The sequence below is a fragment of the Arachis hypogaea genome, chromosome 13, assembly GCF_003086295.3.
Source record: "Arachis hypogaea cultivar Tifrunner chromosome 13, arahy.Tifrunner.gnm2.J5K5, whole genome shotgun sequence".
Classification (NCBI taxonomy): Eukaryota; Viridiplantae; Streptophyta; class Magnoliopsida; order Fabales; family Fabaceae; genus Arachis; species Arachis hypogaea.
This window is the reverse complement of record NC_092048.1, coordinates 138,211,283-138,236,550: the sequence shown is the minus strand read 5'-3', so window position 1 is coordinate 138,236,550 and position 25,268 is coordinate 138,211,283. Positions and strand designations below refer to the sequence as shown.

Here is a 25,268-nt window from a genome sequence, read left to right as displayed (position 1 = left end):
CATAACCAAAACAGAGTGCACCTTTGTGGCGTTGTCATTCCAGGAAAAAACCACGTACGTCCACAGCATCGCAAACAACGCTAATATTGTGACCACGTGTACGTTCTAGATCTCTCCTTTGACACGCTGGCAATCCTCGTTCCCAGTGACTCCACCAATAGCATAGTAAAATATCTCCCGCGCTGATTCTTCTCCCCAGCTATGATATGCCTCTATATAAAGCCAAAGCGTAGGTTCAGTTATTTCCAGAATCTACCGTTTCAAGACTACACTACTCAAATTGTTTCTCAGTGATCATGTCATCGAAAATGTCTGCACCCGCCGCCGTTGAACAGCCGACGGAGCCGCCGAAGTCAGTCAAGGAGAAAAAGCCCAAGCTTCCCAAGAAGCAGCCCAAAGAGGCCAAAACCGCTTCTCACCCTCCATATTTTCAGGTACTTGCCTTGATCGTGGTTCACAATTTTAGGTTAATTGGTTTCAGTTATAGTTGATCATGTGAATTGAGGAGAAGTTAATAAGTGTTGGCGGTGGGTTTTTGTTGATTTGCAGATGATTAAGGAGGCGTTGGTGGCTCTGAACGAGAAAGGCGGTTCGAGCCCTTACGCGATAGCTAAGTACATGGAGGAGAAGCACAAGGCGGTGCTGCCCGAGAATTTCAGGAAGATTCTTGCGTTGCAGCTCAAGAACCAAACCGCCAAAGGGAACCTCCTTAAGATCAAGGCCTCCTACAAGCTCTCCGGTGCCGCCAAGAAGGACAAGAAGGAAATCTCGATGAAGCAGCAGAAACCGCAGCAGCGCCCCAAGCGGAGTGCCTCCATGGCGGCGAAGGGTGGTGTTAAGAAGACGAAGAAGGTGTCGACGCCGGCAAAGCCGAAGCAGCCAAAGTCGCTAAAGTCTCCGGCAAAGAGGGCCAGGAAGGGCACTGCAGCTGCCTGATGGATGATGGTGTTTTAGTTGAATAGGGAAATTGCATCATGTAACTAACTATGTGAATATGAATAGGGCCATATAGGCGTAGTTTTATGTTTTAGTATCGTCCTTTCACACTTACTGTAATAATCTTCCATTTCCATGTAATATATGACCCTATCAAATGGAGGTTAGTTTGTCTGTTTTAGTGTTAAATTAATTGCGCACTAAATTATGCTTCATGCTAGACGCGAGATACTATCATCAACATTTTAATCATAGTATCATAGGCATATTAACGGGAAACAACGCCCAGCAGCTTATTCATATACATAGATAAATGTGAATAAGTTATTGATGATTACATAAAGTCATCCATGTAGGTATATCCACTTGAATTTTCTTGGCAAACTCTACAAACGAATGTAGAGTCAGAAGAATTGGGCCACCATGAAGTGTGTTGCCTACAGTATGGCTTGTTACAGAAACTGCATTTGGGATGCTCATGTAACCAGCAATTAAGGCACAAGATATCTGAACAAGCAGCCTCTTCCACTTGTTCTGATGCAATGCAGCCACCACAGTTTTCACATCTTGGAATACAGAAACTGCATGCTCTGCACTCGCACTCTCTCTTCGGGCAGTCATAAACCTCCCTCGCCTCATAGCACTTGGGACATGCCTCCAAATCAATAATCCTCTCCCTTTCTCTGTGGCGTTCGTGATACAAGAGAGGAGGTTGCTGCTCTAATTGAAGGTTGTTGTTAAGGCAAGAAGCCAGCGTGCGTAGATGCTCCCTGTTTAGGTTATAGATGCCGTTAATTCTCAAGGTTCTTAAGCAATTGCTTCCATGGCAGAGTGTTGTCACGGCTGCTACGACTCCGTCGGGGGTTATGCTGCTGCATCCTGGTATGTGCAGCTACACCTCCGAATCAAATATTTACAAATTAGAATATCTCGATTCCAGAAACAGAATCCAATCCTAGCCTAATTTAATTGAGGCACAAATAAATATATACCTTTGTTATGTGAGGATTTTGACGAACGAGGGTTTGAAGGCCGTGGTTCGTGATGTGGATGCAGTTGATGAGAGAGAGTGTTTTGAGGCCACCGTTGGCCTTGGAGGTGATGTTGATGAGAGTGTGATCAGAGAGTCGAGAACTGAGAGGCCTTTGAACAAGGATGTTTAGCCATGGCAGCACATCGTTGTTCAGTGCATCTCTCAGTGACCTGCAAACTTGAGACATCAATAAAAGCTCGTAGACTGGAAGGTAACCTAACACCAGAAACATGGCCTCGTGAGGAGAAGACTCTTGATCCATATTTCTCTATTGTATCACACTTGCGTGCCAACCATTATCTATTATCTTGAGTTGTGTTTGTTTACTGAGACATGGGGAGATAAAACGGTGGTACATAAATAGTAAATACATATAAAATATTTATGTATTTTGTGTTTTTTTTTTAAGTTAAGATATGAAAATATAATGTATAAGACACAAAATTTGATTTTAATTTTTAATATTTTTAAAATTATTAATACATAAGATACCTAAGATAAAATTGATATTTAATTTGTACATATGTGTCTTTTATATTATTATAAAATACATTATAAAATTAAATAAATGTCTTTTCTGGTTCTTAATTATTTGTCTGATGAATTTTTTATCCCTTAAAAAATTTAAAAACTCAAATTGGTCCTTATCTACTTTGATATATATACGTTACAGTCTTTGGTTAGATATCGAAAAAGACATTACCAAAGACTGGAAAGGCATTTACTCAAAGTGATAGAAATTAGAATGTACATATTTTAAAATAGATCGAAATCAATTTAAATTTTTAAATTTCTTAGATGATGAAAAATCCATCCAACAAATAATTAGAAATTAAAAAGGATATTTACTCAATAAAATTTGTATATCTTTCATGTTTATCTATTTTGTGTATTTGTGTACGTGAAAAGCATAGTTGGAGAACGGGATAGACTAGACAGATGTTGATTCATTATTGGATGAGGTGTCTCAACGCAAACCACAAACAATTAATTGAAACTTGTCGTTATCTTTTGAAATATGTAATATTAATATGCAACAAACGAATAGTGCAATCAAACTTCACTAGCAGTGGTAAATGAGTTTTTGACAAGCATAGAGACAGGTACAATAATAATAATAATCAGCTAGTTAGCAGATAGCATTTAATCCAAAATTAGCTGTGTTGGTTTTCCACCCTTCTTATAATTTGCATATTTTTCTTCAGAATAACTTGTTAGAGCTGTGAAACTATTTGTTTTATTTTATTTTAATCGTGCAGATTCACTTTCATCAAATACTGACAAATTACTAACAAGAGCAGATTATATACTCAAATGCACTCCCATAGCCGAAAAATGATAGAATGTCCTATGAATTTTCTGAACAAATTATATACTCAAATGCACTCCCATAGCCGAAAATTGCATTAGACACATTGCAGAACACGTCTTTATAGTTCTTAGTTTGTAATTTTACATATGATGAGTTGGTTGGAAATTTTTGATATTGAGTTTGCCAAGGAAATATGCATCAAATAAAAGTTGATAACAGGATGTTATCAACGGTCCAATGGTTCAACAGCTGTCTTGAACAGAAGGATATAAACCTTGTCAATGGAAAAATACAAGAAACCACCAACAGAGTGAGTCACATAGGACCCAAAGCTAGTTCCCACAATGCAGTGCCAAGCGGGTCCATATGAAGAATCAAACTCCTGCAACACCAGTCACCATCTTTCTGTCATAACTCATAACCCATTCAATTCAAGTCATTCATACAAGGATAATATCGTGACCAAAAATAGCCCAAACATTTTGCAAGTAATTCTAATAGCAAATTTGGTTACAAACTGATCTAGTTCAAATCCTATAAATCTATGAAATAAATAATCCCCAATCTAAGAAATGTGCTACTATAGGGTGTCGCATATCATTATAGTTCTAAAATTGCAACTTGAACTAATATCATCTACCAAACCTGGAACCCCAAATTAATGAAATGAGGGACCATATATTCATTCATTGATAGTGACAAACTTCAAACTATAGTTAGTTGCAGAACCAGAAGGCCTAAAATGCAATCTGGGAAATGTACTTGGCTGACATTCTTCACAGTTCACAGAGGCTCTCTACATATTGAGAATGAAGATGTCAAATGAAACAAAGCATGCCAAGTGAAATCTCTTATATTTCAAAATCAAAGACAGGGTAAACCATGAGCAAACATTACCATCAAGAAAACTAAGAACCAGATCAAATAAAGATTCATCTGAAAGAGTGAAAGCTGCCAACAAGGCAACAACAGATACATATTCACAGATCTCAATAAATTACTAAGTGGTAACTGGAAAAAAGAGTAGTGGTTAGTGACCTTCTTGAGGGCAAGAGCCAAACGTTTGCTGTCAAGCTTGTTGGAAGGCATGGAATCAAGGTGATGGCGGGCACAACGAAAGGCAAGGTTCTGCAAAGAGAGAGGCATATCAGAAGCTCTGACTCTAACATTGTTTTTGTGGAGATGGTCATGCTGCTCTTGTTGCTCTATGCATTTCTTCTTCTGTATCAAGCTTTTCAGGAACAAGCTTCTTTTCTCTAGCTCCACCTCTGCTCCTTCCATCTTCCTAACTCTCTCTTCAACATACAACACAAACCCTTCTCTTCTTCTCTTCCAATAATAATATGCTTAAATCAATGGCAAAATCAAGTATATATCTTTTGCACTCGATTGGTTTCTCAAGTGAAGGGGGCCCGAAGAGCAAAGAAAAGAAAGCAGCAGAGAGAAAATGAGTATGGGATAGGGAAAGGGTAAATGTCTTTGTTGGGTTCGGTATTGGTCTTCAAGAATCCAAGGGTTGGGTTTTGTTGCTGCTTTTAATGCATGCATATGTTGCTTATACACGAGGTCATTCCTTAAAGTATAGTGAGTGACAAACACTCCTTAGTTATATATATAAGGAGCATAATCTGTGTATTCAAAACTAGCCTATACAAATTCATATATTATATTTCTTTTTCTTCAAGTATTTGATCTTTGTCCTACATAGTGTTAGTGTATACCACTTACTAATAGTTTTAGCAGTTAGTGGCGCAAGTAAAGGGCATTGCCATTGTGGAATGGTATGCATTACTTTATTTAAATACGGTCGGTCCACCTGCAAAATCAATCATTTCACTTTTGCTTTTTTTTTTTTTCTAGCAATAAAGAATGAATGTGACTTTTTTTTCATTTTGTAAACATTACAAATCCTGCAAAAAGGGAACATGTCTACCACACTTGCCGGGGACTCAGTCAAAGTGGAAGTTTCCTACCTATAAAGATAGATACACATCGCATACCATTTATTATTGTTTAATGTTTATTCAGCAAGCTCGATGAATACTTTAACAGCATATTGATCATACATCTTGAGCTTTGGGTCATGATTTATGCTTACTCATCAGTCCTTCACATAAAGAATACTTTAACAGCATATTAATTGAATCATCATATATAACACAGAATAAATAACACATTTAAGTAAATTCTGATTCATTCATTCAATAGCCTTATATGTAATTGGTTTATATATGTTTGTTAATTGTTACATCATACATGATTCTGTTGGGTGTATCTCTTGTCTTTTGTTAAGTTAAAAAGCAGAAAGCAGTGAGTAGAGTTTTGAAGTAGAGAAGATAATGAATAATGAATGATATTAATACATACAGTAATTTGTGTTGTACAAAAAAAAAACGCTCCACGGCACCTCGGATATGATATTCAAAACTGTTGTTAAAAAAGAATTGAACATGCAACACAAATTAAAGAAACTATGAATGAAAAGAAAAACATACAACAACAGTTTTGAATTAACGGGTCATGTTTAGAACAGGTGGTGGTTGTTGTTGGTGTGAAGCCATCTGGTTGTTCCAACGGTCAAGATTGCCGTTCCAACCAAGAGACATGTCAAATCCACGGTTCTGAAGCTCGCGATATTCTTGGCAGAGAGCGCATGGCTCACAGAAGAAATGAACGATGCAATCCAAGCAAATAGTCTCCTTCAAAAGAAACTGCCTTCTCATCCTTGTTCTGTAGATGCATGAGTATAGGCATGGGCTTCCAATGAAAAACAATATCATCGCATACAGTGCCCCGCTTATTGCACACGCTGCATTATCACCAACAATCATTAATAATTAATTAATCAATTAATAATAATAATAATAATCATAATTGATGTATGTATGTTATTAGTTTCTTACAAGATGCGTCCCTGTCAATCATCTCTGCAATTTGACCAAACGTGAAGCAGGGACACAAGCACGTTATCAAACCTGGCGAATTAATTAAGGAAATTAAACAAATCACACATTGATTATTGGTGGTTGATTAAGGAAAGAGTTACGTTACATACAGTTTTTGATGTCAGACAAGCAATCAAAAAGGCCTGTGGACCATTCCACCTTTTCGGAATTAGTATAAATTGGGAGCGGCAACATTGGATTGGGGATGTAGTACATTGGTGGTGGTGGTGGTGGCTCTGCATGATGATGATGATGATGATGATGATAACAAGGATCGAAATAAGGTGGCGGCGGCGGCGGTGGTGGTTGTGCATTCTGATCATAATAGTAATAAGGTGGTGGAGCTTGTTGCGCGTTGTTATGATCATATGGTGGCGCTTTTGCTTGTGTATGATCTGATGTTGTTGCTGTTGTTGTTGTTAGCGGCGGTGGCGGTGGCGGCGGCGGCGGTGGTGGAGGATACATCTCTGTATGTATATATTAATTGTGTTGGCTCTCTCTTGTGTCTTCTCTTCTATGGAGAAGAAAAGAACGAAGAAGCAGAGAGTTTGATTTTGACGAGAGGTTTCTCAATATATATTATTTAATTTTTTCAATATTGAGGATGCATGGATGGAATGCTTCAACAATTTATATACGCGAAATTAAAGGAACACTATGGCAGATTCAAATTTGGACTAACATTATAATATTAATTATTACTTATTACTGTAATATAAAGAGTTAATATCAATGTATGTATAAGCAGGCTGAAAGGTCGATCAAGACAACGTTAAAAAGTGGCCGTCTGTTCTATCTTGTTTCTATCGACTCGGATCCACAGATGCTTAGTTTCGTTATTTGCATATTATTACGTTAAAAATGTATATCTTATATCTATATTCATATCATACCCCCTAAACATAAATGAAAAGAATGCACATTTTTTCTTATAAAAATTATCTCTGCACTTCTTTCAATATCTCTGCTTAGGGAAAACAGTGCATGTACATTTTGGAATATGTGATGTATGTCAAATAATCACAACAAAATTAAAAAAAATTATTGGGTGCACTAGGTAACTCCATACACCACATGCATGTGTCGTATATGTCCAAAAAGAATCCAACAATAATTATTTTAGCCCTCATTACACCCATCATTCATCTATAAATATCGATCATATACTAACCGCCAAACACCAATAATGTGAGTTTCGCTTTCACATTCATTACCACCATGATGTGTAAATAAATCTCTCTCGCAAGTTGATCCCTTGCTTGTCAACTAAGTTGAAATGTTAATGAAGGATAAATATGGAAAAATCTTATATTAGGTGATTATCATGACTGATCTACTATACACAGTCCTAATTGACAGTCATCCCAGAAGACCATTTTTGCATCTCCTACATGTCACTATTGAAAATCAGGGCAAGCTCACTTCTAATTATTCTTTAGTAACACTATAGCCCAAAAAATGAGTACACGTGTCATACACTTTTTTTTTATCCAAGTAGTTTTCTTGTCCATGTTAGCTAGCACTGAGAATACTGTTGTCCAAACAAATTACGTTCTTTGCTAAGCGCATTAATTAAATATAAGTTTTTGAAATTTTCTATAATTAAATATATTGGAAAAATAAAATTTTTTTACTTTTACTCACTTAATATCTTTAAAAGATTCTTTTAACTAAATCTTTATTCATTACAATAACAAAAGCACGACAGCACGTACAATTCCAGGGCCGGGCCGGGGGATGGTACAATTGACAAGGAAATTTTGAAATATTCCACATTGGGAGTCAAATTCCCGGTTTATACCGGTCTATAAATAATTTTTTTTTTTACTTTTCGAACCACTTTGATTAATATAATTGAATTAGTAAAATTAGTCCTTGGAATAAGACACTATTCTGGCCGTCGTCGTCTATAAATGTTTGTTATTTTATAAGAACTACGTTTTTTGGTGATTATAGCAAACGGTATGATAGGCAGAGAGTTAAAATATGAGAACTAGTGAAAAAAATATCAAAATGTTATCATCATTTCTTTCTGTGTCAAGCTTCTCAAATAATCTTAGATTGATGTCCCTGAAATTTGTTAGAGGAGAACACCTCTTAAATGGAATGGTTGCCCCAGTATCCTTCGCCAAACCTGTACAAGAAAATATGATTAATGGAAACACAACCATTCATAATGTACAAAACTGTTACTAAATTGAATAGTTTTCAATTTCAAGTATAACTAACATCCAAGACTGTTCACCCTGAAACATTTTGATTTGACTAGTTTAGAGCTAGCACATACGGTTTTACACCGGTTCTTAGTGTCTCCTCTTCCAATGAAGACCATTTTCTTTTCCTCCTTCTTAACTGCACTCTAGTGGACAAGTTATCTTTTGAATCACCCCTCTGCAATGATAAATACATAACTAATATTCCAATGCAAAGATATAAAGAAGTAATAAGTGAATGCATAATATAAAAGATTCTAGCAACTATCTTATAAAAACAGTCCTTGACGGTCCACATTTGCAGAACCCAAAGTTTTCACTGCATCACATTTTTTTCCCTCGTAGAAAAAAGTTAACTTGAAATAGATACCACCCTCAAGATCAATGCTCCCAGATTATACTAGTTAATAAAAACCTTTACCTCATAACTATGAGCAATACTGTTATGCGCCATCAAATTGGGACTTTCGTGAATAGTGCTATTCTGCTCCATCAAATTCGGATTTTCTTGAGCAGTACTATTCTCCTCCATTAAATTGGGACATTGAACTTGAACTCTACTATGATGAACAGAAGACTTCTTCTTACAATCGGCATTGTTAGGTTGAAAAAGAACGATAGCCCTGCAAGTATTTGAGTTGGGTACATCTACATCCCCACTCTTGTTTTCCATGAGTTGTTCTTGATTCGTACCTTTCTATGCAAGTTTAGATCCAACAATATTCAATGTCTTTGGAAGAGGATCCTTGACAAATGCTTTCTTGATTCAAGTTTTTAGCATTTGTCAGGATCCTCTTCCAAAGGCATTGAATATATCTGATGCTGTTGGATCTAAACTTGCATAGAAAGGTACGAATCAAGAACAACTCATGGAAAACATGAGTGGCGATGTAGATTATCTGTAGAGTACTAAATAACCATGCATAACCTTAGTTAAACAAGCAATAAGAAACAAATAACATATACATTTTAGAAACTCTTGTAAGAAGGACCGAAAACTATACAACAATCAAGCCTGATCTTACTAGATAGGGTTGGCATTATCCAGCAGGAAAATTCTGACCTTTCACTAACTACTTCATAAAAACTACTTGAACTGCACTGCATATGCCATACCATACACCATTAGAACTTGAAACACTAAAATACCTAACACTATTGTGCATTGTACACTAATAAGTAATAACCAAGACATAAAATTTGTGAGCAACACATGCAAGACAACAAAGAAAGATCATTAACATCAAAATCCACTAAATAGAACAAACCTTTTTCCCCATTTGCACGCTCCTGGGTTCCATCAACAGAACCTACAGCTCTCTTCTCCAACTGTTCCTTCCCCTCTTCTCCACCATTCACCCCCACACCGTCGATGCAATGTGCACCATCATTGTCATCGTCATTATCATTATGATTTTCACTGTCACCATGATCCCTCGTCTGTTCAGCACGAGAGGAATTTCTGCCAGCACCTTTCGTGGACCCTTCAGCCACAGCCTCCGGCGCCAGATCCAAAACCCGACTCGCCAATCCTTTCTCCATATAATTCTTCTTTCTAATTTCGCTAACGTTTCAAGAAAACACGGACCCATCGTTTCCCAAACTTTCTGCAGATAAAATGTAACCGAAAAACGCGTTGTATTGGGTATTCAACTTGGCCAACCTCTCAAAAACCTGTGCCAAAAAGTGCAGCCTCAATGTCGTCCCTCCACTGCGTAATCTCCAACTCTACCACGCGACCGCACCGGACATGCGTCACGGGAATATGTACGCTTTGCTGGCGATGCCTCGGAGGTGGCGGAGAGGTAGTTGACGGTGCATTCGACGGCGACGGCGCAGTACGCTCTGCTCGTGGAGTCGAAGAACGAAACGGCGTCGTTTGGGTCAATGGCTTTGATTTCCTCGAGTACCTGGAGAGCGGTTTCGGTGATTTCGAATCGGAGGATGCGGAGGAGGAGGGGAGGAGGGTTTTCTTAAGTTTGCTATCGGGTTAAGGGACTTAAGGCCTAACCACCGGGAAATATCGGGGTTCATTGTCGGTTTGAATTCCGTAACTCCAAAAAAGTTTTTATCTTTGTTTTGTATGCAGTCCAATTGGTATTGTGGTTTTTACTAACCTCCAACTTGTGAAGAAAAGGGTGCATTTTTTTAAGGATGAGCTTTTCCCAAGACAAATATTCTACTGTTAGAAAAAGAAATTATCTACTACTCATTGTATTTAGATATAAATTTGATCTATTGTCTATTTTAATAGCAACATATTAGTAGCAACATCCAATTACCAGTTGGCTGATTCTTAGCTTATATAGAGTTGGTTCTCTAGCATTGTTATTTCTTAAAACAATATTAAAATATACATATTTGTAAAAACTGGAGACTTAGGAAATAGTATTCTACACGCATACACATATACAAAATACCGGCATTTATCCAATAATAAATCAAAGTAGTACTTTGCCACTTTGGTACAACTTAACAACGATAATTATTAGGATTAGAAAACAGACACGTTCCAGAAAGGCACAAACATTATTACATGATTGCTTGATAAATGAAGTCAACGGGACATGGGGGGTTGAGGCGGTGGAGCAGAAGGAGCAGTCATGGCAACACCGCGGCTCCTCTGCTCGACATTGCCATGCCAGCCAATGTGCATGTCAAAGCCTTGCATCTCAAGCTCACGGTATTCTTGGCACAAGGCGCATGGCTCGCAGCAGCAATGGATCATGCAATCCCCGCAGTCACTTCCTTTCAGATTCAACTGCCGCCTCATCTTCGATCTGTAGAAGCACGAGTACAAGCATCCGCATCCAATCAGGCAACACACCAGCGCGTACAGTGCCCCACTCGCACCGCATGCTGCATCATCATCATCAATTTCAATTTCCATTTCATAATAACAATAACAACAACAACGATAACAATTCATTTCTTACAGGTAGATCCTCTATCAACGATCTCAGCAACTCTGCCAAAGGTCACACATGGACACCAGTACGTTATGCAACCTGAAACAAATTAGTACAGATTTAATTAAGTAATAATAATATCATACTTAAACAAAAAGGATTATGATATAGGGCTGCCTGCTAAATTACAATTGCCGCAGTCGGAGAAACAATCACAGAGGCTGGTGGACCATTCTTGAGGAGGTTTAGGTGGCGGCTGGTAGTAGGCGCTGCTGTCGACGGAGGAAGAATATGGCGCGGCGCCGCTACTAGCGTTGTTGTAGCTCACCGGTAAACCGGTCACAGGCTTTGATTCTTCTGCTTGATACATAATGACGCTATTGGAATTAATATGAATCAATATAGTATGTGATTTTCTTTTGGCTTGGGATTAGTAATTCGTATTTTGGACTGCACAAAATAAAATATATATAGACAATGGAAATGTATTATTTATTTGTTGATAGGTGCCATTATCACATCCTTTCTTGTCTATATATAATACATGAAGGGTGTGGTGCTAATTCAATGTATTATAGATTGGAGTTTACCGGATTAAGTCAAGGTCAATGGTGGTGTGAAGTGGTTTGATTTGTAAGCTTATCCGCCTATAATGCAACGTAGTCGTATTTATATATTAAAATAAGCTCCACTTTGTTTGTGAATAAATATATATATTATTTAATTTATTTTTAATATATATTTTATATTATTAATTGATTTTAATATATACATAATAATATAATTATATACTTTTACATACATTCATTTAATTAATAATTTACTAATACCAATTGGTGCCTTCATGTAAAATTCAATAAATAAAATTTATTAAAGTTATATTTAAAATATAATTTGACCCTCTTAATTATATTATATGGAACATATTTAAATCCTCTAAAGTCGATGGACATATAAAAATGATAAGTCATATTCGATTAGATTAGTAATAATTTTATCAGTAATTCTAAATAATTAAGCATTTTACGTAATTAAATTCAATTAAAAAATTATATTAAATTTTTTATATAAAATACAAAAATAAAATAAAAATAATATCAAAATTTATTATATAAAATATAAAATTTTTATTACAATAAATACATAATTTAAATTATTTATAGGCCATATTATCAAATAATTTTTTGTTTAAGATTTAGAATTGTATAATTTAATTTTAAAATCATTTTATTTTCATAAATTTTTTATTTTTGAAATAATACATGACAAGATGTAAACAAAATTTTGTATAATAACAAAATATAAAAAAAATAAAAAATATATTACGAGAAAGAAGATATGTTGGGAAAAATTTTGGTGATATAATTGAAAAATTTTATGATACTTTAAAAAAAATAGTATTATTTATTTTTTATCATTTCAAATTAATTAAGAAATTTTGTGTCATCGTTAAAAAAATTATATCAAAAAAATTTTAATGTTATTTTTTTCGTAAATTCTATACACGTCATTTAAAATTTATGAAGTATGGATATTTTGTTAAGTTGTTATGTCCGCGTGTCGGGCACATTTGGGACACGATATTTATTGATATTAGTCCAACACGTGTGTATGCTATGTCCAACTGTGTCTTAATAAAAAATAAAAAATTTTATTCAGACACGCTTGGAAACATCTAAATACTATCACGTGTTAGCGTGTTCAATCTTTTATTCTTAACATATATTCTTGAAATAAATTTAGATATAGTATATATTATTATTTATTAAAAAATATTTTAAATCCTTGATATAATTAAAATAAGACAATAAAAATAATTAAAAAATAATTTATATTTTAATATTAATAAAATATTAAAATATCATTACGATTTATTTAAAAAATAATTTATATTTTATATATATGTATGTCCTCATATCTTATGAAATTTTAAAATTTACGTGTCGGTATGTCCTGTGTCGTGTCGTGTCCCTTATTTATGTTAGTATCCGTACATCATAGTTTAAAACTCTTTTTTTAATTATTGTCATCATCTTTTTTTATCTTTTTTTATTGTTTTTGTTTTTTTCATAATTTTTTATTTTATTATCTAAAAAAATAAAAAATTACTGTAATAATATCAAAAGGAAGAAGAGAAGAAATAAAAAAATACAGTAATAACAAAATAATGACGAAAAGAAAAAACATATAATGAAAAAGGAAAAAATACAATATATATATATATATATATATTAATATATATAATATTTCATCTGAAGAATTTTTATTAGATTTAGTCCAATATCTAACTTTAATTATAAGCCGAGTCGGTCAGTCCTCAGATGATGTAACAGTAATTACCTTTTTAATTTCCTTAGTCTTTCTCGGAAGTTGCTCTGATGGTGACGCTACCTCCACACTACACTCGCATTTGAAATTTCTAACTAGTTCATTACTGATATTACGCGTACAATAAGTGTTTTAACTTTTAAAAGTTAGCAGAAAAATCAAAGCTCCCATGTGCAATTATTTTCACATATTTACAGCTTGGTATTATATACTTTGGCATGAACTTAATTACAACAGAAATCAAACTAGAACCACTATTCATTTTATATTTAACATTTTGGATTTATTTTATAGATCAGATTTGCCAATTACATATACGGAAGTAATGTTAACGCTAATTCAGGGACGGTAAATTAGCATTGCCAATTGCGATGGTGTTTTGGTAATTTTGTATGAGAAGAAGTTATTTTAGTAATTCGTATCATAAGAAATTAAATTTAAAATAGGGTCGCCTAAATCATTGAAAGAACTAAGAAGTTGTCGCTGAGACTTTGGATATGCACCATCTATTCATTCTTGCCGGAGCTCGCGGGGGTCAATGCAAGTCGTTTATGTGCCCACTCTGGTGCTGCGCTGCTTTAAAAATATTTCAATTTCGATTTTTTATTCTTAAAAAAATTGTTTCATATTTACCCTGATAAAAAAAAAAAAATTGGCATCAAAATTCAAAACACGCTTCTAATACGTTCAAGCAGTTTTTTTAACCAGGTCAAAGAATTAGTGAAGACCCACGTGTTGCGCTCCAATTTGATGATATCCCATAGCCACCGTAAGTAAGAAATTTTTGTAGCCACGATAGATCTTGGCTTGCGCTCAGCTGTATAAATTTGACGATTGACACTTTTTGAAAGGATCAGATTTGGAAATTACCAGGATTTGGTTGACGCTTCAATTTGGAAATTCGAAGTGTTCGTGGAATAGTCCAGTCCCGACCTACTCTACTTTAAGCTCCAATAACAATCATTTAATTAAAGATGTAACTAAAAATTTGGTAAAATTATCAAAATTAATAGAATAATTAAACTTAATAATAATAATAAGAATTTTGTTATCCGATATCCTAAAAAAATACACTAAGCATATTATAAAAAAATATTTTAATATTTTTTATTGTTTCTGTTCTGTGTAAAATATGCTTTTGAGATATAGTTTTGGTAGTGGCAAGTCAGCAATTCAAAAGTGTTTTTCTTAAAATTGTTGACCTCGGCGTAAAATCTGTAAAAATGGACTCTGACGCTTAAGTCAGTACCGCGTATAATAAACGTAAAAGATAGAAATAGAAATAAAGTATTACAAAGGCGAAGTTGTTGCTTCGTTTGATCGAGGATTTCTTAGTGTGTGTCTTTTCTCATCCCCTGACGAGGTTTGCTCGTCCGTTTTAAATAGATAATGAGTTAGGGAATATTCATTAAGTAAACGTTTGAGTAGTGTTCGGTTTTTTAGGGTTCGTTATTAAGGGTCAACTTTAAGTGCTTAAATAGTGCGGGATTCTCGGTATGGAGTTTTGAAGAGTTTAATTTGTTTTCGGTTGTTACTTTGCTTGGCCAAGGATATTGGTATGGTACACAGCCCCAAATTCGGCATGGGAGACAGGTTGAGCTTCTATATTCTTGGCTTGATAGAAGTTTGATTGTTTGTGATGGATTTGCTGTCTGGAAGCTCCCAAGCTCAACGTGTTTTTATTGCTGGGCTTATCGTGTTACGGGCCTTGTGATTTGGGCTTTGCATTTGTTTGGGTTTTTTTTAGCGGAAAATGGAGTGGCGAAAATTGTGTGGTTAATGGGAGATGGAGAGGCTTCGTGGGGTTGTGTTGTCTTACTAACTCTCTGTCTCCTGACGGTTAGACTTCTTGGAATTTTTTGATATTGAAGAAAAGAATGAGTAGGAAAGGTAAGTACTTTCGTTTGTTTTTTGTTTTGTACTTCTGTTTTCTTCTGTCGTTTTGTACCTATGGAGAAGAAGGTCAATGATGTGGATGAAAATGATCCTTACAGCTGGGTTGATAGTGATGTTAAGTCCTGGATTTTAATTTTCAGTACTGCTGAGATGGTGTCTCAATTGAACGAAGCTAGGTGGATAAGGGGTGGTGAGAGGTTGAAAGTTAGGTTTTTACCATACGGAAAAGATGATAGGGTGTGTGAGAAGAGAGATGATTGGGTTTACTTCTATATGTATACCTGCATATTGACTGAGTTGGGGATTCGGTTCTCCTTTACTGACTTTGAATGTAGTGTTTTGGCGTTGTTGAATTGTGCTTCTACGCAACTGCATCCTAACTCGTGGGCCTTCGTTCGTGCTTTCGAATGCTTAATGGAGTGTTTGGGGTGTTACCCCTCTTTGGGTGTTTTCTTTTCTCTATTATAGGCGAAAGGTGTGTAAAAAGGAGGCTGGGTGAACTTGAGTAATCACCTTGGTCGAGCTTAGGGGTGGCAACTGGGCGGGTAGGGGCGGGTTTTTGCTCTACCCGACCCTGCCCCCGCTCAACAAAAACTCGCATCAAACCCGCCCCACTTCTACCCGCGGGTAGTAAAATGTTAAACCCTAACCCGCCCTTGCGGGTATCCGCCCTGCCCCTACCCGCCCCAATAATTATTAAATCCAAAAAAATAAAATAAAATTTTAAAAATTATATAACCATTATTTACATTCATAACATAAATTAAAGTAAAAATTTAAATATGATACAATATTATTAATCATTTTACTAATTATTTTATATATATATTACATATATTATATATTAAAAATATATATATTTATATATCTATTATATATACGGGGGCGGGTAGGGGCGAGTTTAACCTAAACCTGACCCCGCCTCGTCCCGCCCAAGAACCCGCCCCGGTGCGGGTGCGGGTAATTACACGCCCCGAACGGGTAGGGGCGGGGTGGGTACCCGCGAGTTCGGGTAGTGTTGCCACCCCTAGTCGAGCTGTATTCAGCTTGTATAAGTCCTCCTTTAAGGACTTTAAGGAGATGTTTGTGAAGGTTCAGGTTTGCGAGGATTGTTATCCATTTTATCTTGATCCCTTGATGAAGAAGAGGTTCCCTGTTTTCTGGTCTTCTAAACCTAGGCAGGTGTTGGAGTGTGAGGATAGAGTAAAAACTGAGGATTATATTATTGGGTTTTTAATTTCTGTGATGTCTTCTTTTGAGCTATTGTCCATTCCTGCTTTGTTGAAACTTGAAGGGGACAGGGAAGCTTTAGATGAGTACTTAGGTACTTTTGTTTTGCTGTGATGCTATTTTGTTATTTTGTTGGGTGTTGGTGTATGATTGTGTTTTGTTATTTTCAGGCGAAAAAGCGTCAACTTTGACTACGGCAAACCTGAAGGCCTTTGTTACTAAGGCTAAGAAAAAAGAGAAAGAGGGGTCATCAACTAATGTGGCGAAGGAAGGAAAAGGTGCTGTTGATCAAGAGGTGTCGTTGAAAAGGAAGAGGGGTGGGGGGGTCTTCGAGGGTTGTTGATTTAACAGGACCGAAGGACGATGATGCTGTTTTTACGGATGAAGAAATTCAGGCTGCTCACCAAAGCCTGGTTGTTTTACATGGTTACAAAGATGGGCCGAGGAATTCTATATGGTCGGCGGGGTATCCTTTTATGGCTGTTGCGGACGAGGTTGCTCAGGTTGATGCTGACATGAAGACTATTCACGAGGTGGGAAAAATAGGTATTGTGCGTTATCTACAGGTTGGCCGGTTTTTGTTTTGTTTTTGTTTTTGGCAGAGGGGTTATTTTGTAATTTTTTATTGTTCTTTTTGCTTTGTAGGTTATTGGTACTCGTTTGTTGTCTATAGGTCGTACATGTGAGCTTGATGCCATTTTGGAAGGAGATAATATTGCAACTATTAAGAAACTCAAAGAGTCTCTGTTGGATAGGGATTCCAAGTTGGAGAGACTTAGGGGGGATGTTAAAAGTTTGAAAGAGAGGGTTAAGAGTTTGGAGGTGGAGAATAGTAAATATAAAGGAGATTTGGAGGCTGGTATTGTTGAGAATAACAGCTTGAGGGCGAGAATTCCGGAGTTGGAAGAAAAGGTATTGGCAGCCTTTACTATGGGTTTTGATCGAGTTGTTGCTCAGATCGGTGTTGTCTCTCCTGATGTCGATGTTAGCCGTCTTGACGTGATAATGATTGTTAGTGATGGACGGCTTATGGATGATGAAACGATGGCCGAGAACCAGGATGAAAGTGTATCGGTTGAGAAGAAAGCAGAGTAGTTTATATGTTTGTATTTGGAACTTTTTGAATTGCAGTTGTATTTTGTTTGTCTCTGTTCCATGGAACTTATTTAAATATGTTAAGCGCTATTGACCCACGTTAGGGTTTAATTTTTGGTGATGTTTGCTGTTTGACACTTTGACTTTATAAATGTATATTATGATATTGGTATTTTTGTTTGTGGATTTGTATACATGGATATGATATGGGGTGGGGGGACCTCATTAAAACCTCTCCAAGAAAAATTCAGGGTGGGAAAAACCTTGTGAGTAGGAAAAAGAGTGCTTCTCCGTGCCTATATCATTTTAAAGTAAATAACTTATTAAAGATGAAACATACCAGATGCCAGGGACGTCAATCCCTTGTATTGTTTGGAGCTTGTATGCTATTTTTCCGACGATTCTCGTGATTCGGTAAGGGCCTTCCCATGCTGCAGTTAGCTTTCTGGTGGACGAAATTGTGATCACTATTCTTTGATGTGCATTCATTGTAAAATTGTGGAATTTAGGTATTTGGCACGAGTGGACACAACTCCGTTCAACTGACCAGCAAGTGTACTGGGTCGTCCAAGTAATAAACCTTACGCGAGTAAGGGTCGATCCCACAGAGATTGTTGGTATGAAGCAAGCTATGGTCACCTTGTAGATCTCAGTTAGTGATTGGAATCATAGAGTCAAATGGAATTAAATTGGATAAATAAAATAAATAAAAGGGATAAGAATACTTATGCAGATTCATTGGTGAGAATTTCAGATAAGCATATGGAGATACTGTATGGCTCAAGGACGCCTGCTCTCCCACTGCTTCAAATCAATCCTTCTTACTCCTTTCCATGGCAAGCTGTATGTAGGGCATCACCGTTGTCAATGGCTACATCCCATCCTCTCAGTGAAAACGTTCCTATGCTCTGTCACAGCACGGCTAATCATCTGTCGGTTCTCAATCAGGTTGGAATAGAATCCCTTGATTCTTTTGCGCTTGTCATCACGCCCAGCCTTCAGGAGTTTGAAGCTCGTCACAGTCATCCAATCCCAGGATCCTACTCGGAATACCACAGACAAGGTTTAGACTTTCCGGATCCTCATGAATGCCGCCATCTATCTAACTTATACCACGAAGATTCTGTTGGGGAATCTAAGAGATACACATTCAAGCTCTGTTGCATGTAGAACGGAAGTGGTTGTCAATCACGTGCGTTCATGAGTGAGAATGATAATGAGGGTTACTTATCATCACATTCATCATGTTCTTGGGTACGAATGAATATCTTGGAATAAGAATAAGAGAGATTTGAATAAAAGAAAATAGAATTGCATTAATACTTGAGGTACAGCAGAGCTCCACACCCTTAATCTATGGTGTGCAGAAACTCCACCGTTGAAAATACATAAGTGAAAGGTTCAAGCATGGCCGAATGGCCAGCCCCCATGTGGTCACAAGACCCAATGATCAAAAGCCTCTAATACAATAGATAAATGTTCTATTTATAATAAACTAGCTCCTAGGGTTTACATGAGTAAGTAATTGATGCATAAATCCACTTCTGGGGCCCACTTGGTGTATGTTTGGGCTGAGCTTGATTAATCCATGAGCTGAGGCTTCTCTTGGAGTTGAACTCCGAGTTATGACGTGTTTTGGGCGTTCAACTCCGGATCATGACGTTTTTCTGGCGTTTAACTCCAGACAACAGCTTGTACTTGGCGTTCAACGCCAAGTTACGTCGTCATTCTTTGAATAAAGTATGGACTATTATATATTGATGGAAAGCTCTGGATGTCTACTTTCCAACGCCGTTGAGATCGCGCCAATTGGAGTTCTGTAGCTCCAGAAAATCCATTTCGAGTGCAGGGAGGTCAGATTCCAACAGCATCAGCAGTCCTTTTGTCAGCCTTCTTCAGAGTTTTGCTCAAGTCCCTCAATTTCAGCCAGAATTTACCTGAAATCACAGAAAAACACACAAACTCATAGTAAAGTCCAGAAATGTGAATTTAACATAAAAACTAGTGAAAACATCCCTAAAAGTAGCTTAAACTTACTAAAAACTACCTAAAAACAATGCCAAAAAGCGTATAAATTATCCGCTCATCACTTTCCATGGGCTTGTGGTCTCCTTGCCTCTTCTGTTCATCGGAGGACGAGGTCTTGTTCGGCAAACAATCTTGGTTTGACATTTTTGTTGTATTTCCTTTGTATTATAGTCTGCATTGCTTTGTGTCTTAGTTTTGCATTGCCTCTGTCTTCATCTACCGTATCCAGCTATGCTTTCTTTATGCTGTCATTTTTGAATGTTGATGTGTGTTCGGCTCGTCTGGATGTCATAGCGATTTCTACCGGGATCATGGCGTCTGCTCCGTAAACAAGTCGGACGGGTGTTTCTTGTATTGTTGTTTGTTTTGTGGTGTTGTAACTTCACAATATTTCGGGGATAAGGATCGGCCCAATCTCCTTTGACATCGCTGAGCTTTTTCTTTAACGCATTAAGGACGACCTTATTAGTAGCCTCGGCGAGTGCATTTGTTTGTGGGTGTTCTATTGATGAAAAATGATTTTTGACCTGAAATCCTGTAAAAATTTTGCCAGATTTTGGTCGGTAAATTGCTGACCCTTGTTAGTCATGATAGCATGAGTCAGTCCGAAACGACAAATAATATGTTTCCAAATAAATGACCTAACCTTATCGCCCCTATTTTTGCTAGGGGTATATATATATTTCAATCCATTTTGAGAAACAGTTAACTGCTACAAGTATGCTCCCGATGTATAGTTCTGGTAGTGTTCTTTTTGGAACTGTTGACTTCGGCGTGAAACCTGTAAAACGGACTCCGACGCTCAAGTTGATATTGCGTATAATAAACATAAAAGGCAGAAATAGAAATAAAGTATTGCAAAGGTGAAGCTGTTGCTTCGTTTGATCGAGGATATCTTAGTGTTTGTCTTTTCTCACTCCCTGATGAGGTTCGCTCGTCCGTTTAAATAAATAGTGAGCTAGGGAATATTCATTAAGTAAACGTTTGAAGTACTCGATTTTTTAGGGATCGTTATGAAGAATTAGCTTTATGTGCTTAAATGGTGCAGGATTTTCGGTTTAAAATTTTGAAGAGTTTGACTTATTCTCGGTTGTTACTTTATTTACCTGAGGATATTAGTATAGTACAGTTTCTATATATTAAAAATGTGAAAAAAAATATTTACAATAAATAATGTTAAAATATTTTTTTATAATAGTTTTTTGTTTATTGAATAGTCAATAGTGTACCAAAACAGTATGTTTTCAACTTTTTGTGTTTTGGGATCACAATTACAAATTTCACCCGTAAGTAGCTCCTCCAACCCAATTCCCCAGCAAGCCTCATTTCTTATTTACGTACAATACATTCTCCTATCTCTTGAATAAATAACAATTATCATACTTTATATATATATATATATATATATATATATATATATATATATATATATATATATATATATATATATAGCAGCTTAATTAGGGGGCATACGTTTTTATTGCTTTGTGCAAATGGCACGAACACATTTGGTTCATTTAGATTTTAGAAGTCCTGTTAATAGTAAAATATGTTAAAATAAAATATGCCAGATATCCGATCAAAGTTGGTTTCTCCGTGACGCTGGACCAAAAAATATCGACATATTACGGTGAAATCGAAATGCCAAAAATAGCTGGATGGTAAGAGGACAAATGATTATAGCAAGGGGGCCAAGTGGACAGCTATTAATATTAATAGTAGTTATAAAATGCCCACCATTTTGTATGAACATGGCAAGTGGCAACTCAGAATGCAACCAAAGACAATGCACCTAGTACCTACCAAATCAAACAAGTTGTGTTAAATTGTACAATTTAATCATCTTGAGTGCGTGTAACTCATTAACATATATGCATTAGCATTTACTTGTTTACTTGTTGAACTTACTGGCCTATGCGGTTTTTTCTGTCCACATTTTTGGTTTGTAGTTCACAGTAATATCCCATTCCAATTTAGGTGAAACTTTCAGTTTAGAAACCTAATTGGACTCGATTTCCTTATGAAGTGTTAATAAGATTGCTTACAATTACAACTGGGTGGGGGTCATTTGAGCCGGGGGCCACCACCAACTGCAAGTGGCTCCTACTGTCATATCACATTCCATTGCAAGTGTAACACAAAATTTACCACTAATTAATTCCCCTTTTTGAAAATAATGCCATTAGAAAGTAAAATATGAAATGTATTAGTTCATTATATTTATACCTTCTTAGAAAAGCCACAAACTCTTGCCTTGTCAAAATTGGAAAGATGTAGAAAGAAAAAGAAATTAAATAACATGCAAACATAAATATAAAATGTGTCTATTTATGAAAGAGAAAATATAAAAAGAAGGATTTTTATTAAAATGTGATTCTTATTTAATCAACAAAAAAATGAGTAATTTTATATTATTAGATATAATTTTATACTATTAAAAATATTAATAATAACTAATTAATAGTTACAAATTACAAAATCTGTTGATTTTCTAGTATTCTATCTTTGTGAAATATCAGTAAAATAAAAGGCCATAAAGGGATCCTTAATTTAATTATACTATGCTTACCGGAAGTTCATGGTGGTGGTTGGACCCTTGAGAGCTGCAAGATCACAATCTCCGGCTGCTTTCTCATCCTTGTCGTAGAGAAAAATGATTAAACTTGAGAAGAATCTGAATCTAAGAAACTCTTAGGGGATATTATTTGAGGTGAAAATGGAAGAAAAGAAAAGAGATGGAAAGAAATAAGAAGGAAAATAGTTTTTTTTTTTTAGTTGAGAAGAGAAATGAGAGAGAAAAAAAATGGATAAAAAAATATCAGTAGAATTTACTAATTTTTTTTCTTCCAACAATAGAGAAAAAACAAAATTTCTCTCTCTACTTTTAATATTATCATTTTACTTTTTTTTATATTATTTATAATATAAGAATAAAATTATCTTTTTATAATATTTATTTCCTTCTTATTTTCTTTTCATTCAAGCACATCAAGAAAAATAAAAATACATTCAAGTTCTTTCTTTTTCTTTCTTTCCTTTTTATTTTCTTTCTTTCTATTTCTTTTCTTCTAACCAAACATATGCTAAGAGCATCTCCAACGAGAAGGAAATTGGAGCCCAATTACTATTGTGTTAAAGATAGAAAAAAATTGAAGCGTTGAAGTAGAAAGAAAGTGAATTCTCATACAAATTTCAAGAAAAAGAGTCTCCTTGAATAAAGACTCTCATTATCCAATCAACACTTGCCATTTGACAAGTTATGTAAAAATTAAATAATTATATAAAATATTAATTAATTAAATAGTTATGTTAATTAATTAAATAGTTATATTAAATAATTAAATAATAATTAATTCAATAATAATTATAATAATTAATTATATTAAATATTAATATTTTTATTTAATTAATAATTTATATTAATTATTTAACGAATAATTAATCAAATAATTAAATTATAATTAATTTATTAATAATTATAATAATTAATTAGATTAAATAATTAAATTTTTATTTAATTAATGATTTATATTAATTATTTATATTATAATTAATATTAAATATTATTTATATTATTATATTAAATTATAATTAATTAAATTTACTTACATCAAAAAATAAATTTAATTTTTACCTTTAACAAAATAATTTTTAACAGGGTTGGTTATTTTAAATAATAATTAATTTAGTAATAATTATAATAATTAAATTGTAATTAATTTATTAATAATTATAATAATTAATTATATTAAATAATTAGATTTTTATTTAATTAATGATTTATATTAATTATTTATGTCATAATTAATATTGAATATTATTTATATTATTATATTAAATTAGCCGTTATAAAATTAACCCTTGTAAAATTAGCCGTTAGAAACTAGCTGTTACTATCTTACCGTTATTATTAATAAATTAATATTTTGTTACTCTATATATATCACTTACATACACTTCTATTCTCACACTTTCTACTACTCTTCTTTATCTTCATCCAAGTTTACGAAATCAAAGTTCGACTAATATTATTTTTTGTTCGAAAAAATGGATCCAAACCAACTCAACTCTTTATTCAATTACTTAACAATCTCAAACCTCAAACTCTCAAGTTTCAAATCAAAACTTCACACTACCGAATACATTTCAAAGTCCAAATCTACAAAAAATTTTTAATTTCAATTTTCAAACTCCTTATAATAATCAATTTCCAATATTCCAACCGCAAAATCAAAATTCACAAACACTACATTTTTCATTTTCATCCATATTTAACCCCTCTATAGGAAATGTTACTCCAATTTTGTTGCCGTTTCCAACTCAATTCAGTGCATCAAGACATAATTCATCTGGTGTTGGTGACTCTTCTAACCCATCCTCTCAGACTCCTATACAATCTAGTCCAAATTCGCAATATTCAGATTCTGTCGAGTGCCGACCCTCGTGAATTAGATGCTATCGACTTCAATGATGATGATATTGAAGATTGGAGGCAAGATAGTATTCAAGATTGGCATTGGATAGAGGATTAGATGCTATCGACCTCAATGATGATGATTGTTGAGGATAAAAGAGATACTTATGCAGGAAATTTTGCTCAAGGCTTAGAGTATGATGATGTCGAAAATGGCTTATCACAACCTCAGTTGGGAGAAGAAGATTTTGCACCATACCATCAATTTTTCCAAAAAAATTCCAACTTCGAAATAGGTTGTAGCATAGACAATTGAAGGAGGAATTGATTAAACACATATGGTAATTTCACAATGCTTGTCGTCAGCTATAAAACTTATTTATGTTATTTTTTGTATTAAGTAATTTTACAATTTAGTGTAATCCAGAATTATATATTGTGTATTATTGTTATATATGAATTTATTTAATATAAATATTTTTTAATCGTAAATTATTTTTAAATTTATAAATTTAATTTATATAATTAAAAAAATTAATTACATTAATTTTAAGTATTTTAATTAATTAATTAAGTAGAACTACAATAGAAACTAAAATAATTTTTTTTAATAGAGAAAAAAGATGCTTTAAATTTTTATTTACTGTTTATGACGCAAAAATAAAATTATTTTTTATAATAGATTGGCTACAAATAAAAATTGAAATAAATTTCTTATTAAAAATAGTCTAAGCACACAGAATTCAAGGCTTTTTTATATAAATAAATAATAAAAATACATTATTTATCAAAATACGCACTGACAAAAATTATTCCAAAAATACGCACGACCAACTCAGGATTCACTTCAAATCGTGTTTGGCGGCCACGAAATGGTTCTGACACCTGCAGCAACCATATCATGCTCGGCGTCTACGAAATGGGGGCAC

At 34.7% G+C, this 25,268-nt stretch overlaps 6 protein-coding genes across 6 annotated transcripts; 1 reads left to right on the top strand and 5 right to left on the bottom strand.

Moving 5' to 3' along the window:
- Window positions 1-249: 249 nt before the first annotated feature.
- On the top strand, window positions 250-1,125 carry LOC112792004 (uncharacterized; the record flags this gene model as incomplete). Its single annotated transcript, XM_025835076.1, is given in 2 exon segments — window positions 250-434; window positions 550-1,125. Coding segments are annotated over 2 exon segments (525 nt in total). The 3' UTR covers window positions 937-1,125.
- Window positions 1,126-1,204: 79 nt separating this feature from the next.
- On the bottom strand, window positions 1,205-2,545 carry LOC112792001 (F-box protein SKIP28). Its single transcript, XM_025835073.3, has 2 exons — window positions 1,929-2,545; window positions 1,205-1,828 (listed from the first exon to the last, which is right to left on the bottom strand). Exons 1-2 carry the CDS (start codon window positions 2,229-2,231, stop codon window positions 1,271-1,273), a joined length of 861 nt encoding a protein of 286 aa, XP_025690858.1. The 5' UTR covers window positions 2,232-2,545; the 3' UTR covers window positions 1,205-1,270.
- A 792-nt stretch (window positions 2,546-3,337) lies between these two features.
- On the bottom strand, window positions 3,338-4,711 carry LOC112792005 (dynein light chain 1, cytoplasmic). Its single transcript, XM_025835077.3, has 2 exons — window positions 4,320-4,711; window positions 3,338-3,663 (listed from the first exon to the last, which is right to left on the bottom strand). The coding sequence occupies exons 1-2, from the start codon at window positions 4,560-4,562 to the stop codon at window positions 3,508-3,510; spliced, it is 399 nt and encodes a 132-aa protein (XP_025690862.1). The 5' UTR covers window positions 4,563-4,711; the 3' UTR covers window positions 3,338-3,507.
- A 907-nt stretch (window positions 4,712-5,618) lies between these two features.
- Window positions 5,619-6,829, bottom strand: LOC112792002 (protein PLANT CADMIUM RESISTANCE 2). Its single transcript, XM_025835074.3, has 3 exons — window positions 6,337-6,829; window positions 6,185-6,256; window positions 5,619-6,090 (listed from the first exon to the last, which is right to left on the bottom strand). The coding sequence occupies exons 1-3, from the start codon at window positions 6,689-6,691 to the stop codon at window positions 5,792-5,794; spliced, it is 726 nt and encodes a 241-aa protein (XP_025690859.1). The 5' UTR covers window positions 6,692-6,829; the 3' UTR covers window positions 5,619-5,791.
- Window positions 6,830-8,223: 1,394 nt separating this feature from the next.
- LOC112792006 (uncharacterized) lies at window positions 8,224-10,520 on the bottom strand. The gene is made up of 4 exons (XM_072213238.1): window positions 9,330-10,520; window positions 8,861-9,128; window positions 8,514-8,617; window positions 8,224-8,360 (listed from the first exon to the last, which is right to left on the bottom strand). The coding sequence occupies exons 2-4, from the start codon at window positions 9,110-9,112 to the stop codon at window positions 8,324-8,326; spliced, it is 393 nt and encodes a 130-aa protein (XP_072069339.1). The 5' UTR covers window positions 9,113-9,128; window positions 9,330-10,520; the 3' UTR covers window positions 8,224-8,323.
- Window positions 10,521-10,735: 215 nt separating this feature from the next.
- Window positions 10,736-12,027, bottom strand: LOC112792003 (protein PLANT CADMIUM RESISTANCE 2). The gene is made up of 3 exons (XM_025835075.3): window positions 11,538-12,027; window positions 11,376-11,447; window positions 10,736-11,298 (listed from the first exon to the last, which is right to left on the bottom strand). The coding sequence occupies exons 1-3, from the start codon at window positions 11,716-11,718 to the stop codon at window positions 10,997-10,999; spliced, it is 555 nt and encodes a 184-aa protein (XP_025690860.1). The 5' UTR covers window positions 11,719-12,027; the 3' UTR covers window positions 10,736-10,996.
- Between the last annotated feature and the right edge of the window lie 13,241 nt (window positions 12,028-25,268).

Coding starts and splice junctions, on each gene's coding strand:
- LOC112792003 (XM_025835075.3), bottom strand. CDS start 11,718: ATGTATCAAGCAGAAGAATCAAAGCCTGTGACCGGTTTACCGGTGAGC. Junction 11,448..11,537: donor TTTCTCCGACTGCGGCAATT/GTAATTTAGCAG, acceptor AATTTGTTTCAG/GTTGCATAACGTACTGGTGT. Junction 11,299..11,375: donor CGTTGATAGAGGATCTACCT/GTAAGAAATGAA, acceptor ATGATGATGCAG/CATGCGGTGCGAGTGGGGCA.
- LOC112792001 (XM_025835073.3), bottom strand. CDS start 2,231: ATGGATCAAGAGTCTTCTCCTCACGAGGCCATGTTTCTGGTGTTAGGT. Junction 1,829..1,928: donor AAAATCCTCACATAACAAAG/GTATATATTTAT, acceptor TCGGAGGTGTAG/CTGCACATACCAGGATGCAG.
- LOC112792002 (XM_025835074.3), bottom strand. CDS start 6,691: ATGTATCCTCCACCACCGCCGCCGCCGCCACCGCCACCGCCGCTAACA. Junction 6,257..6,336: donor CTTGTCTGACATCAAAAACT/GTATGTAACGTA, acceptor TTAATTCGCCAG/GTTTGATAACGTGCTTGTGT. Junction 6,091..6,184: donor GATTGACAGGGACGCATCTT/GTAAGAAACTAA, acceptor GTGATAATGCAG/CGTGTGCAATAAGCGGGGCA.
- LOC112792005 (XM_025835077.3), bottom strand. CDS start 4,562: ATGGAAGGAGCAGAGGTGGAGCTAGAGAAAAGAAGCTTGTTCCTGAAA. Junction 3,664..4,319: donor TGGCTCTTGCCCTCAAGAAG/GTCACTAACCAC, acceptor CTGGTGTTGCAG/GAGTTTGATTCTTCATATGG.
- LOC112792006 (XM_072213238.1), bottom strand. CDS start 9,112: ATGGAAAACAAGAGTGGGGATGTAGATGTACCCAACTCAAATACTTGC. Junction 8,618..8,860: donor GTATTGCTCATAGTTATGAG/GTAAAGGTTTTT, acceptor TTATCATTGCAG/AGGGGTGATTCAAAAGATAA. Junction 8,361..8,513: donor CTAAGAACCGGTGTAAAACC/GTATGTGCTAGC, acceptor TTTCTTGTACAG/GTTTGGCGAAGGATACTGGG.